Below are 15,991 nucleotides of genomic sequence, written 5' to 3'. Positions count from 1 at the left end.
AAGAGATATCGCTGAGAGTTCAGGGAGATCAATAAAGTTCTGAGATAAGAATACCAGAAAGGAGAGAGCTGCACAGAGAATGAACTCCAGAGGTCTGCAGAAGGACCTCTCAAGTATCTAGTAGAGTACTGATCAGCACACACCAATGAGGAGACAATCTAAGACAGCGGCCAAGAACCACCTGAAATGAGACACTCACGTAGAGCATGAAACAGTGCCCGTTCCCACCGGCTAGGCTAGAAAACGTCTTAATTCATGAAGCATGATTAGGTAGAGGACTCAAAAGGAGCCAGCCTCTACTGAGGTAGCCCAAAACTAAACCCTGATCAAGTCCTCCCTAACACATCCTAAAAGCAAGACCCAAAAGGATCAAGCTGATTCCAAGTAATAACTGCATCCCAGAAAAAAAGTCAAGAGGGTTTGTAGAAATACAATACCCAGTATTTAGCAAGGGAAAATTCACAATATTTGGAATTCAATAAAAAAATTACCAAGCATGATTCCATTCAAATAAAACTATGGCAATGAAAACTAGCCAATAGTGACTGAAAAAAAAAAAAAAATCTGTCATTGCCTAAGGATGGTGAGAAGAAAAATGTCCATTGGTCTGTCTTGCATTTGGATGAATCTTTTCCAGGCATCATTTTGTAATATCATAAACATGTCATTTTGAAAACATTTGGTATACTGATTTTACAGATCTTATAAATAAATGTTAACATATTTCATTATATAATATCAAAAAGTCACATATATAATATCACTACAAATAAATATCATCAGAAAAAAGTCTTTTAAGTATCAGAAAACTGCTAACCTCACAGTGGTATATACAATTTTTCAAATTCTGATTTTTCACTTGAAAGGTCAAATTTTATCAGACTCACTTTATTTTCAAGAATCACCACAGTCTGTCAGTTATTTTTTGAAGTAAAAACAATGTTCTGTGAAAAACGTGACTAGTTCAGCTCACAATTCAAACTATTTTACAAGTGTTTTTCTTTAAGATAACCATTCTACTCCTGAATGTCAAAGTGTTTTACAAAAACTATTCTTAACCCAGAATTAAAATCTTAAAGGTGAAAAATTTAATAAAATTAGTAACTTTTACTACTTCATCAAGGACATTCTTAAGTGAAACTGGCTTTTCTTAATTATGCATTAATGACAGAGAAGAAAATTACTATTAACACAAGTTGGTGCCACTATCTTGATCGTGCTAAAGCATCAGAGTTTTACCAGTCTTCACTTTTGCACCATCAATGCAAACACTGAAGACAGTTTAAAAAAAAAAAGGTAAGTAACATCCTAACATCACTATGAAAGTACTTCTGACCCCACAGACTGCCTAAAAACAATCTCAGGAATCTCCAGAGTTCCCTGGCCTAATCCTTGAGAACTGATGCCCTAAGAACACTGAAAGAAATTTAGGAAGTGGAATTCACAAACATTAGAATGTACAAGACGGGGGAAAAAAAAAAACCTTTTCACAGCTCATCTCAGTCCAATTCTCTTATTTTATAAGTGAAGAAACGGGCACAAAGAGCACAGGTTTCCCATTTCTCACAGCAGTATACATGCAACAGCACTTAAGACTTCTGAGTTTTTCTCTACTCTTGATTATATAGTCTTTCTCTTTTTCAAAAATGCATTAACAAATACCACATTTGCCTTCTTTAAACTGAACAATGTCATAAATACATACATTCTGTGGAGAAATGGAGTTTATCTTTCCTAATGGAGAGTTGAGTTTTGTGGTCTTTTCTGAAGCAACTTTTGCATCCAAATGATGTACCTCCTTCTCAAAACAATGACGTTTTCTGATCTGTAAATACAGAACCAAATTGAAGTTTATTGTAAACTAAAAGTTTGATGAGGCTAGTTGTTCTCAAAGATCAAAACAGCTATAGTGTGCGCTTTTAGCATTAAAAAAAAAAAAAATGACTATTTCTAACTGCTGCTGCTGCTGCTAAGTCACTTCAGTCATGTCCAACTCTGTGCGACCCCATAGATGGCAGCCCACCAGGCTCCCCCATAACAATCAAATTTCTAACAAATAGGCACTTTATTACAAGACTTAAATAAAACAGAATACAGTAATATCTCTCAAATTCCAACCAAAATAGCTTTAATTAGTGATGTATCAAAACTCTGCATTGTAAAATGATCTTCCCACAAAATAGTCCCACCATATGGACACCAAGAATAGCATTATACCAAGTCCAACTACATATCCAATTTGAAAATTAAACATGAAAAGCTTATTCTAAATTAAAAAAAAAAAAACACAGAATAAAAAAATTTGAATGTAAATATTCATTATTTCCTACATGATAGAATAAATTATTTGATTACTATTATTATATTACTTGTTAGATAACTAACAATCCAAACTGTATTTGACTAATTTTTTTTTATAAATACCACTGTTTTCTTTCCAAACTACATGTGCTTTTTCTTACTTCCCAAAAACCTATGTACTCAAACTATGAAGTGGAAAAAAAGCATTTCTACTAATAATTCATTACTATCAAAAAAGAAATGAAAGCCAATGAAATCAGGGAATAAATGTTGTACTTTGAACCCTACTTCACAACATCCAACTGTAAGTACACATTTTGCTGGTAAAATTTTTTTTTAAATACAATTTATTATTATTATTATTTTGCCACACCATACAGCATGTGGGAATCTTAGTTCCTCAACCAGGGATCAAACCCATGCCCCCTGTAATGGAAGCACAGAATCTTAACCACTGGACTGCCTGGGAAGTCCCACTGGTAAAAATTTTTAAAGATTCACACTTCATTTGTAATTAGGACTTTTCCAAATATAAAACTAGAAAATGGATTTATTCTATTTCTAAAAACAAGGTTTAATTATGGAAGTTAGGATTATACATGGAGCAAACTATATAAAAATGCAAACATTTTTTGAGAATATTCAATTAAAAATACACAATTATCTACAATGACATGCTAATTAATTAATAATCTTTATTTGTAACTGAATCTATTAAAGTCCAGTCTCCCTACCTCAATGCTATGAACTCTATGAGAAAATATAAGAGTTCAACGCCATGAACTCTATTCACCTATTAAAAGTATATTTCATTTAAAACTTCTAGTAATTTTGGTCTTTAAAAATAAACATTTTATAATTATTCATAATAAAAACTCAATAAATAACAGTAATCCTTATCATTACATTAAAACTATCAATATTAAAAATATCTGACCTAAATACTTGTATCAGAGGTATTTTGGCCAAAAGAAAACACCATTGTTAGATTAAAAACAGAGCAGTTAAAAGAACAAAGTAACTCTATTACTATAACATGCCATAAGTAAATGTTTTACTATCAAATTTCTTAAATATAAATAAGCATCATTCAGTTTCACTTTAATGACATGCTACTATGAATAATCTACTATAACAAGCTCCTTTGTAATGAATAAATATATAAAATGAAATTACAGTAACTGATCGTTAAATTTATATCTGACACTATCCAACTAATCTCTTCACATGCCACTGAAAACGACTGATACTTGACTACCTTGTTCAGCCATAACTAATGGGATTATTTCACTGCCAAGACTGTTTACCTGCTGTGCAGTTTCCAAGGGTCGAATTCTTTTCTTCTCTACTTGAAAATCATCATTTTCGTCTCTGTACATAGATGCCTGCTTCTTAGCAGATAGCTTTGCAGCCAGTGTAGTTTTTTCAGGAGAGTCTTATATAAGAAGTCATAAAAAATTAGCGTAAGTAGATTACATTTAGTCAATTTTTCCAGGAAAAAAAACTGGAGTTGGGATGTAAGATTTTAATCTGTAAAAATACTGAATCACTATGCTGTACATCTGAAACTAATATAATATTGTAAATAAAGTACACTTCAATTTTTAAAAAGATGTTGACATTTCTAATAACTTCAAAACATACTTTAAAATATGAAATGCTAAACATCTTTAAAATCAGTTATTTATCACTGAATTTACTTAACAAAGAGCAAACATTGTAAGAAATGTTCTCAAGAGGAAAAGTCCAGCCTTGATATTTAATAGGTTTATGCTTTTGTAGACCACTTCCAATAATGTGGCTTAAAAAATATAACTTTAAGAGTCTCTCAAAAACTTTTCATCTGTATAAAAATCTTTATTTACAGTGCCTTATTTAATGTTTCTTTTCTACTAAAATTCTCTATGATCTTCAGGCTAAAAACACAGTAGAATCAAGCTCCTAAAATCTGTTTTTTAATTCCACAATCCTGAAAGCTCAATTTCGTTTATCAGTGACCTCTTAATTACCAAATATGATCCCCATTTTATAAATGTGAGCACTAGGTTTTAAAAGAAGTCAAGTAACATGCTCATATCACATGGCAAGTAAAAGGCAAGGCCTGCATGTGACTTGACTCCCGCTGTCTGACTCCAAAATCCATATGTATAACCTCTAGGCATACAGCCAAACATAACACTCTGTCTTCTTGGAACATAACAAACACATTTCCTTTCTCCTTAATTTCTGTAACACCGTTCTTAACTGTTCTATACAGTGGTTTCTCCCTTTCCCTAGAACGTGAGAGTTCTTAAAAATACCTTCCTTACTCTGTGCTCTTCTCTACACATTCCCTCCACTTCCAGAGTTTCAATTCATTTATTCAAGCATTTATTATATTGAGTCCATACAATTCCAGACACCATGGACAACAATGAAGAAAAAAGTTCCTGGCCTTATACAATTTACAGACTATTAAGGGGAGAAAGCCCTATGAGCAGCAGGTCCAATCCATTTTCAAAAAAAGAAGTTCGAGTTTGCACAAACATAGAAGTGAATCTGTGCCACGCAGCACTGGTTTTCAAGCTTTTTCTGAGGAGGACTATATTTTTTAAAGAAATATTGCTTAGGATTTCTAAGCTGATCCATTGTCCCCTTCTCCCTATATGCTATGTTTCTTCCTTAGGCTCTTGGGAACACAGTTTGAAACCCATTATATTCTAAAATCTTAACAGTTCTGCCTTTCATACCTAGATCTTTAATCTACCTGGCATGAGTTTTTGTGTATAGAGTAAAGTAGGACTCCAATTTTAATTTTTTCCTACGGATATTTAATAGTCAAATGGCAACCCACTACAGTATTCTTGCCTGGAAAATCCCATGGACAGAGGAGCCTGGCAGGCTGCAGTCCATGGGGTTGCAGAGTCAGACATGATTGAGGCTTCACTACTTATGGGAAAACCCCTGTGCCCTCTGCTCTACAAAAGCACTTCTATTAAAAAAATCAAGTTTCAGCATACATGTAGAATGGAATTTGGGTTCTCCACTATTTTCCACTATGCTAATACCATGCTGTTTTAATTATTATAGCCATATACATATAACGAATCAGGATATCTCACAGATCACGTCCTCTCACCTCAACCTGCTTCCTGAAAACTCTCTTGGCTCTTCTTAGTCCTTTATATTCCCATACATATTTTAGAAAACACATGTAATTTTGAGCTCTACAATTTCCTGGCAAACTAGTAAAATAACCACAAACAAATCTAGATCAGTGACTCTTAACTGGGCTAGTTTTAACAATCCCACCCTAGACCCCAGGGACATTAGGCAACATCTGGAGATTTTTGATTGTCACAAGATGGGAGGAGGGTGAGTACTACTGGCATCTAGTGGGTTGAGGCCTGAGAGATGCTTCTAAACATTCCACGTAATGTGGAATGTGCAGGACAGAATTATCTACAACAAAGAATTATCCTATTCAAAATGGTAAAAGTGCCAATGCCAAGGAAGTGTTAGCCGCTCAGTCGTGTCCAATTCTTTGCAACCCCATGGACTGTAGCCCTCCAGGCGCCTCTGTCCATGGAATTTTCCAGGCAAGAAGACTAGAGTAGCTTGCTACTCCCTTCCCCAAATAAACCAAGGGGCAAATTCGTAGGACTCATTAAAGGGTATGGAATATCTACCAAAAACAATAATCCAGTTTTAGAAAAACTAAACTGCCATGTGTCAAATATGATTAACTCCAATTCATGAAAAAAAATTATATCATATGCATATACAAAAAGGCTTATCTTCCTAGTCTTTATAGTAGGGGAGTTTGCAAGAAGCTTACCAACGTTGTTAAATCTTTAAAATAAAAGGTTATAAAGAAATTAAGTATATTCAGAATATATTTAAAACAACAACAAATCCTGGAAATCAGTAAGAAACAACCCAACAGAAAAATGGGCAAACACTTGAAGGGGTAGTTCACTAAAGGGGATGGATATTCAAATGACCAATAAATACATTAAAAGACACTCAATCTCATTAGTTACCAGAGAAATATCAATTAAAACTCACAAGAACACCACAAAGGAACCAGAATGGCTAAAATTTAAAAAGACTCAAATATCCAGTGCTAACAAGAATGCTGAACAACATAACTTCCACATACTACTAGATGTAGGGCAAAGGGGTGCAAAATTGGTTCAGTCATTTGGAAAATGTTGGCATTATCTACTATAGCTCAACATAATCATATACACCACAAGTAGCAATTCTATTCCAAGCTATATATCTAATAGAAAATATTTACCTATCTGTACCAGAAAGAATAAGAATACTCATAAAAGATCAATAACCAAAATAAGAACCCATCCAAATGTCTAACAATTGTAGAATGAATTAATAAATTATGGCATATAATCTATTATATACCATAAAATAAAGCTATAAAAACCACTACTTTATGCAACAACCCAAATGAATCTCAGAAATATTTTAGGCAAAAGTTGACAGACACAAGAGTACAAATATAGTTCCATTTCTATGAAGAAGCAAAACTCATCAATGATGACATAGGGAAAATAGCAACTACCTATAATGAGAAAGAATACCAAGTGGAAAAGAACATGAGAAGTGCCACTGGGGCGTTGGCTATGTCCTATTTTTCATCTAGGTGGTAGTTACATGAGTGTAATTACTCTGGGAAAATTCATCAAGCTATACACTTAGAATTCTGTGTGCTTTTCTATATTTAAGTTACTATTTCTAAAGAATTTACTTAAAAATATAAAGACAGTATCAGAATATAACCCAGATTTACCCCATCTGATCCTTGAAAAGATTATTCTAAATAACTCTAACTCACAACTATATTAAAATTCAAGTTACATACATATTGAAAATTGATTTTTTACGAAGTTAAAAAAGCAATGCAGCAGATAAAGAACAGCCTTTTTGATAAATGGTGCTGAACAATTAGATACTCATATGCCAAATAAATGAACTTGAATCCACACTCACACCATATACAAAAATTAACCCTTAGACCTAAAAGTAAAACCTAAATTTGATTAAAAAAATAAACTTGTACTCAAAAATGTATCAGATCAGATCAGTCGCTCAGTTGTGTCCGACTCTTTGCGACCCCATGAATCACAGCACGCCAGGTCTCTTAAAACTTAACGATAAGGAGAAAACAATAAACAAGCAAAAGATTTCAACAGTTCATCAAAGAAGATATACAAATGGCTAATAAGCACATGAAAAGATGCTCAACATCACAAGTCATTAGGGAAATGTGAAATAAAACCACAATAAGATACCACTAGAAGCTTATAAGAGTGATGCTGGGAAAGACTGAAGGCAAAAGGAGAAGGGGCAGCAGAGGATGAGATGGCTAGATGGCATCACCAACTCAACAGACACGAATTTGAGCAAACTTCAGGAGATAGCAGAGGGCACAGGAGCCTGGTATGCTGCAGTCCATGGTGTCACAAAGAGGTGGACGTGACAGTGACTGAACAGCAACAATAAGCTTATTAGAATGGCTAAAAAGATTACCAAACCACTGTCGGCAAGGATGTAGAAAAACGAGAATCCTCATACACTGATGGCAGGAATGTAAAATGGCATAACTACTCTGGGAAACAGTTTTGAAGTTTCTTAAAAAGTTAACCATAAGTGATCCAGTCACTACATTCCTAGATAACTACCCAGGAAAGTAAAAACACATGTCCATAACAATGACTTATAAACAAACGTTCCTAACAGCTTTATTTGTAATAACAGCCCCGAAACTAGTAACAACTCAAATATTCAACAACAAGTGACTGGATAAACAGTTTGCAGGGCTTCCCTCGTGGCTCAGACGGTAAAAGAATCCACCTGCAATGTGGGAGACCTGAGTTTGGGGAGGATGAATTAGCGGTGGGAAGGAGGAATAACACAAGAGCATGAGTAAACTTTTGAAGGTGACAGATAATATTCACTATTTTAATGCTGGCGAAAGTTTCAGGGAAATACTCTTACGTTAAACCTCATCCAAATGTACCATTTAAATATACAGAGTTTGTTATGTCATGTATATTTCAATAAAGCTATCTTTTAAAAAAAAAATTCAGGTTGTACATAAAACAAGCCAGAGTTCTTATAATTAGCTCAAAATCAATTCCATTCATTCATACAAAAGGTATTTATCTAACTACTACCTATATGCTAGGCACTCTGCTAGCTATGCAACGATGAGCAAACTGACATAGTTCCTGATCTAATGGACTATACAGTCTGCTAGGGGACGCAGAGATTAATAAAAGATGCACACCAGCACATGGATAATATAAGCTGTAACAAGTGCTATGAAGGAGAGGTACACAGTGAAATGACAGAATATAACAGGGAAACCAAATCTAATCCGATGGAAAGAGCAGTATGGCTGCCTTAAAGAGGCTATTTAAGCTGAGAGCTAAAGGAAGAGCAAGTAAACAAGATGGAACCTGATTCAGAAGAGACGTTAACACATGCAAAGGAGAAAGCATGACCCTTTGAAGGAATGGAAGGAAAGCCAAGAGAGTTAACAGTCAAAACCCTGTAGACAACACAAGTGGTCACCTCTCCAGTATCTAGTCCACTTCCTCGTCCTCATTCCCAACAGAAACACACTTCAGTTGAAGCAGCTAACATCCTCTACAGTCAAGTACTTTAGTGGAAGATGAATCCATCCTTGATTTTAGAAAGTGGATAATGTTTAGACATAAGTCAATCATGGCAACCTCTTTTCTCCCAGCCATGGACTGTCATTAGTTAAGGAATGGCATGAGTGAAAGCAGGAAAGGAGTTATTACATGCTCTAAACAAGAGATGACAGTCTGGACTAAGAGATATCAATGGAGACAGAAATCTATATGGGAGAATAAGGAAGAGCAAAGTGTATAGGATGTGCCCTAGGTTTCTGACTTCAGCAGATAATGATCCATCTTTTCCATACAGTCAAAGCACAAGAAATATCTTTAAATTAATAACCTTATGTTATTGATAATATATTTCTCTTAACTAAATCTAGTAAGAACTCCCTAGGTAGCTCAAATGGTAAAGGATCTGCCTGCAATGCAGGAGACCTGGGTTTGATCCCTGGGTCAGAAAGATCTCCTAGAGAAGGGCATGGCAACCCACTCCAGTATTCTTCCCTGGAGAATTCCATGGACAGAGGAGCCTGGTGGGTTACAGTCCATGGGATCATAAAGAGCAGGACACGACTGAGTGACTAACACACACACATTTAAGGATCATACTTGAAACATAGCTGATTCTCAGATAGGATACTGGTCTCAGAAGTTCAGGCAAACTTACAAAGAATAAGTGAGGCTAATTAGATTTTGTCTTATGCTTACAGATCAATATGTTTTATAAAATTCTATCATATAACTAATAACACTGCCTACAAATAACATCAGTTTCTGAGTATCATTAATTTTGCCTTGCCTTCTTTAAAAATGGTTTACGTTAGCAACATGTTTGAATCAATTAAAAGTTAGGCCAGGAAAACAGTTCAAGGATTTCTGACCATTCTATGTATTATTTAAAATAATTCCAGAGAAATCAGGTGGAAATACATAACCAATTATGCTAACCAAATTTATCTACATTAGGTATCATAACAGCAATAATTAACACTCCTATCACAGATACCAACAGACCCAGGCAAAATATAAACTACCTTGAGAACCTGACAAAGTGCCATTTCTTTCAGAAGGTGGTGTACTTGGACTGCTGAAATGATGCGAAGTTCGCTGGTGCACATCACTGTTTGCAGAGTTCTTTGAATGGCATGTACAACAACATGACAATGGTACTTCAGTTTTCTTACTTAAGCTTTCATCCACTGGCTTCCCTAAAAACGAAAGAATCTCCAATTAAAAAAACATTCATCTTTCTTCACAGCTAGCATACACAACCACCCTTTTTTTGCCCAAGATTAGCAGATTTCCCAGGATTCAGAATTTCAGGGCTAAAATCAGAAAGTGAAAGTGAAGTTGCTCAGTCGTGTCTGACTCTTGGCGACCCCATGGACTGTAGCCCGCCAGGCTCCTCTGTCCATGGGATTCTCTTAAGCAAGAGTACTGGAGTGGGTTGCCATTTCCTTCTCCAAAATCAGAAAACTACCTGGCAAATCTGGACAAGCTGATCACTCAATCTGCAACATCGAATGAGGACAGGAGAGAAACACGTATGCCAGAAATATACAGAGAGAAGCTAATAACAAATTTAGCTTAATCATTTAACAAATGATTTAGAAAAATCTAGTAATAGTCAAAGATTAATAATGTAACAGAGGCACAACCACTACTGAGATATATTAAAACACTAAGTATACCTAAAGCATATTCTTAATTACTTACATTCTTAATTACTGCTATTTTCCTAACTGAAGAACTTGAAAGTTCAATATGGTAAATAATAATGTAAACAAAAAAGGGTTAAATCATTCCCACATTATACTTCTAATTCAAAAAACATGTTTCATAATATCATTTTTGATATCTGTATCAAAAGTTTAAAGTCAATATTCAAATTAAACAGGTAATTCTTACTACTTAAATACAAAGTTGCAATAGTTTTGCATGTGTGTCTACAGTGTATAAGAATATAATTCAGATATTAAAAAATCTGAATAATGTATTTTATTTTCTATATACAGTACTGATATTAGTTTCCCATCTGCACTACATAAATACATTTTCCAGAGTCTCCCATTAAAATTTCATTAACATTTTCACCAAAGACAAACATCAGTAAGAAACAAAGTGGACAACCAAAAGCTTATAAAATATTTACTTTTAATCTTTAATAGTCTTACCAGTAGCAAAAATATTTTTTTAAAAAACATGTATGTGTATATACATGTATATGTATGTGTGTGTATACACACATATATATACACATACATACACATACATATCCACAGTTAATTTAAAATTCTCCTAATACTTTAGGTCAAAGCCATCTAACTATGTACCTAAAATGTATCCAATATTGTCTTTCAGATTTATCATATAAAATAGTTTTTCACAAAAGTTAAGTGCTACTTTTTGTTAGTAAATGTGACATGTGTAAGCAAATAAAGCAATGGGAAATAATACAAATCCATAAAAACAATATTACAATAAACTTCTGCTTACTACAGAATTCTCTGGCATCCAAACAAGTAGAAAGATCAACTAGAATTTTTCATGTATTCCATTTTCTAGTGTTATTAGATAAGCAACAATATAAAAGGATTTATTTTTAAAAAGCAATTATTTGTATATGCTATATAATCATGTCAGCCCTATCTCTTGAATCTTTTACATACAAATTATCCTCTAATTATTTTCATAATCATTCTTTAAGTATTCCAAGGTTCTTATGTACAGTATACTCCGAATCATCAAATAAAGGAATAACTTACATTTAAAATTATTTTAGGATTAAATGAACACATTGTGCTAAACTCAAACTCTTAGAAGACCCAGAACTGATTATAAAGAAATATCTTAAAAGAGAATATTTAAATTAGCTAGGACATGGTTGAATTATCCTGGGTAAAAAGTACTTCATCGGATTTTTTTCAGGACCCAATAAGCAACTTGAAAATATCAACCAACTACTTACCACTAAGAGACTGTTGCCATGCTAAAGCAGAACAAAGTAAGGCTAAGCTTTTCCCACTCCCTGTGGGGCTCTCCAATAAACAGTGCTGCTTACTATTTAATCCTCTGACAATCTATGAACACAAAAACAATTTTTTAAATCAATAAACAACATACTTCATTAAAGTCTCTCTCCTTTACAACCACAAGAAGTCTAAGTTGCATGCAGTTCAGGGAACATGGCAACAGCAGCAAGGAGAACTAGAATTTAGTTAAATCTGGAATTTATTCCTTTATTTGTTGTTGTTTAGTCACTAAGTCATGTCTGACTCTTTTGCGACACTATGGACTGCAGCCCGCCAGGCTCCTCTATCCATGGGATTTCCCAGGCAAGAATACTGGAGTGAGTTGCCATTTCCTTCTCCAGGGGATCTCCCTAAACCATGCTTCAAACCCATGTTTCCTGCACTGGCAGGTGGGTTCTTTACCACGGAGCTACCAGGGAAGTCCCCGATTCCTTCATATCTCTCCCTAAAATTATGTTAGACTTAAAGTATATCAAGCAGAAAAGAAACAAAAGCAATTGGTGCCTTACTTATGCAAACACCATCATTTCTATAAAACTAGAATACACTAACATCTTTGATGAAAACTTAATAGAGGACACTGCTGAGAATGTTACAACCACTTTGTACAGAAATTAAAAATTTCTAGTAAAGTTGAAGATACCTAATTCCAGCAATCCAGTCCTAAGTAAATACCTAAAACCTTTCCCAAATGAATATAAGGCAACACGTGTAAGTTCATGGCAGCACTGTTTGTAACTGCAAAATAACGTAAATATAAACGTCTATCAAGAGGAAAATGGGCAAATAAAGTTCTAGTATATTAAAACAAGGGAATAGTATAAGGAATGAAAATGAGTTATCAATCAATAGGGCCACATCTTAAAAATGATGTTAGACAAGGGAACAAGGTCATGAGGAAAGGAGGGCCTGGTGTGCTGCCGCCATTTCTTCTGCCTTCAGACTCTGCGTCGGCCACAGAACTTCCAACGGTGCTATGATGCGACAGAGCATCTGAAGGTTCACAACCTCTGTGGTTCACAGGAGCCACTGTGACAAGGGTCCGGGGAGGAATCTACCATTTTCAGTGGAAAACAAGTGGCAATTACTAGTTATGAAGACTTTGTACTTTGGATCTCAGTTTGTTTCTCCTTTCTTTATAGTAAGACACCAACTGCTTAAAAAATAATCCATGAAACAAATATGAAAAGGAGCATTTTAAAAAAACACCAGTTCTTGAACTCAACATACTAGATATGTCTATAAATAAACTTATAGCAGAAATTCTTAAAAAGCAATAATAATAATATTAATGTTAAGAAAAAAACCCACAAAATCAAGTTCTCCAGAAAGCTGAGTACAATATCATATCATTGTGCAAAGTTTAAAAATATGTAAAGTATACTCAATATTGTTTATGCATACATGTATATGCAATGTAAGTATAAAAACACGGCTAGAAGAGAAAAAGAACAAATTCGGGATATTAGTTATCTTCTTACTTGTGAAAAGTGAAAAGTGAAAGTGAAGCCGCTCAGTCGTGTCTGACTCTTTACGACTCCATGGACAGTAGCCTACCAGGCTCTGTGGTCCATGGGATTCTCCAGGCAAGAATACTGGAGAGGGCTGCCATTTCCTTCTCCAGGGGATCTTCCCAAACCAAGGATCGAACCCAGGTCTCCTGCATTGCAGACAGATGCTTTACCATCTGAGCCACTAGGTGAAGTGAAATCGCTCAGTCGTGTCCAACTCTTTGTGACCCCATGGACTATAGCCTATCAGACTCCTCCATCCATGGGATTTTCCAGGGAAGAATACTGGAGTGGGGTGCTACTAGGTAAACAAGGTAAAATATGGCAAAACATTAAGATTCAACAAAGCTGGTATGTTGGTTTTACTCATTTGTATATTAAATTCTTATATGATTGAAATATCTCAAAAAATTATGGTGAAAAATATAGTATTCTATATAAAAGATGGTAAATACTTTGTATTTCAAAGTAATTCAGTAAATAGAAGTTTCAGATGAGCTGAAAACATTTTTTAGAATGCTCTCCTTTGCCTCCTAATTTTATATATATAGTCTAGCAGCAACCAGTATTATTTTTCCAAAAGTCAGAGGTTCTTTAATGAACCCAGCAAATCCATCTACTATCTGCAGAAAATATGAAGTAATAGACTCAATGTATGTTATGAATTATAAGCACCTGTATCTTAAGACTTAATTGCTGAAAAACACTTACAGAATTCATCATAGCAAGCTGTGATGGATAAGCTTTACAAGGAAAGTTAATCTTCACCCCACCAATTGTATATTCAGCTGAAGACATCATGCTTTGTTTACTTCAGATTCCTAACTGCAACAGAAATGAAAGTCAATACTGAAATAAGGCTATTCAAAGAAAAACAGATACCTAATACTAGGACAGAAGCCTAGAAATAAAAATTGGAATTAATAAATGTATAAACAAAACGAAAGTAAAAAAATTTCCTACCCTGACAAATCACAGTGGTTAAGAACATGTCTTGGAATCTAACAAATCTGGATTTGCATCCCAATTCTGCCAAAACTGTGGACCAAGAGTTAGGAAGTATAGCTTATAGATCAGGTTCTGACAACTCAGATATTTTAACCTGATCATGTCTCTTCGCTTTTCCAGACTAAGATTCTTATGTGTGTTTGTGTTCTGTGCTCGGTTGTGTCCAAATCTTTGTAACCCTATGGACTGCAGCCTGCCAGGCTCCTCTGTCCACGGGATTTTCCAAGCAAGAATACTGGAGTGAGTTGCCATTTCCTCCTCCAAGGAATCTTCCCCAACCAGGGTTGAACCTGGGTCTCTGGTGTCTCCTGCATTGGTAGGCAGGTTCTTTACCACTGAGCTACCTGGAAAGCCCCTCTTACATGTAATAATCCCTAATTTTAAAATTGTTGTAAGGAAGAAAGTACCTTGGGCACATAATAGGCACTCAATAGTTCTTACTTTAAAGGTCAGTAGGGTATCATGGAAAGATGGGTTTTGAAGAAGGGAAAGCCTAAATTGGAATTCCACAGTGAATCACTTAACCTCACAGAGCCTATTTCTTCATCTGCAAATGGAGATATCTGCCTGACAGGGTTTTTATGAATATCCGCCAGGCACTGAGTTAAGAATTAAATAAGGTAATGTACAGAATGTGCCTAAACTGCAGTATCTGGTACACAGGAAGTGATCTTGTTTAATCCCCACTTCTTATAAACCATATTCTCTTAACCTAGGAGCCAAAGCTGTAATTCAAAGACTGTGATCTCTTGATATTGCATGCAACAGTTTCTGTGCATGACTGCATTTTTTTTTAAAGAGAAAGTCCATAAATTTCTCATTCCCAGAATATCCTAAGGAAATAATGGAAAACTGAGGAGAAAATGATATACACTGTTATCAACTGAGAAATTATTTGCAGTAGTGAAAAAAAGGTCATTTCGATCTGAGGACAGAGAAATGGTTAAATACCAATTCAACAGATTAGGAAGCCAATAACAACCTTTACGGTAGCTTATGTGTCCCCAGAAAGTTCAGAACCACTATTCTAAGGTATTTTTCAGTTCTAACATTTGGTGTTTCTGTGAAGCTCTGGCAATGAAATCTGGTGGAATCTCATCCCTTAATCTAGGGCTTCCCAGGCGGTGCTAAGGGTAAAGAACAGCCTGCCAATGCAGGAGACATAAGAGACTCAGTTCCATTCCTGGGCTTGGGAAGATCCCCTGGAGGAGCGCGTGGCAACCCATTCCAATATCTGACCTGCAGAATCCCTGTGGACAGAGGAGCCCGGTGGGCTGCTGTCCGTGGAGTCGCAAACAGTCGGAGACGACTGAAGCGACTAAGCAGGCACGCATCCCTTAAACTAAAACAACAACTCAAGACTGGCCCAGTTTCTCACATAGAACCTAAAAAACCAACCTCCCCGCCAGCCACAGTTGTGGCAACAGGTATCTCAAAATAAGGATGCTTCGCCCACACTGAACAAAGAGGAAACGAACCGACCTGGCTC

At 35.3% G+C, this 15,991-nt stretch overlaps 1 protein-coding gene and 1 pseudogene across 3 annotated transcripts in view; one reads left to right on the top strand and one right to left on the bottom strand.

Annotated features, from left to right (window-relative positions):
• Positions 1-15,991, bottom strand: part of BRIP1 (BRCA1 interacting protein C-terminal helicase 1) — a 182,315-nt gene that overhangs the window by 163,497 nt on the left and 2,827 nt on the right. For all 3 annotated transcript variants that reach the window (XM_027519783.1, XM_027519780.1, XM_027519782.1), the window contains exons 2-6: positions 14,206-14,319; positions 11,920-12,031; positions 9,986-10,159; positions 3,609-3,736; positions 1,706-1,825 (exon numbers count right to left, since the gene is read on the bottom strand). In XM_027519783.1, the coding sequence (XP_027375584.1) occupies positions 1,706-1,825; positions 3,609-3,736; positions 9,986-10,159; positions 11,920-12,031; positions 14,206-14,295 (624 nt within the window). In that variant the 5' untranslated portion in view covers positions 14,296-14,319. The remainder of the gene's footprint in view (positions 1-1,705; positions 1,826-3,608; positions 3,737-9,985; positions 10,160-11,919; positions 12,032-14,205; positions 14,320-15,991) is intronic.
• Positions 12,960-13,292, top strand: LOC113878566 (annotated as a pseudogene).

The sequence above is a fragment of the Bos indicus x Bos taurus genome, chromosome 19 (assembly GCF_003369695.1).
Source record: "Bos indicus x Bos taurus breed Angus x Brahman F1 hybrid chromosome 19, Bos_hybrid_MaternalHap_v2.0, whole genome shotgun sequence".
In the NCBI taxonomy this organism is placed as follows: domain Eukaryota; kingdom Metazoa; phylum Chordata; class Mammalia; order Artiodactyla; family Bovidae; genus Bos; species Bos indicus x Bos taurus.
The sequence above is the reverse complement of the archived record's forward strand: the minus strand, read 5'-3'. Positions and strand labels throughout refer to the sequence as shown.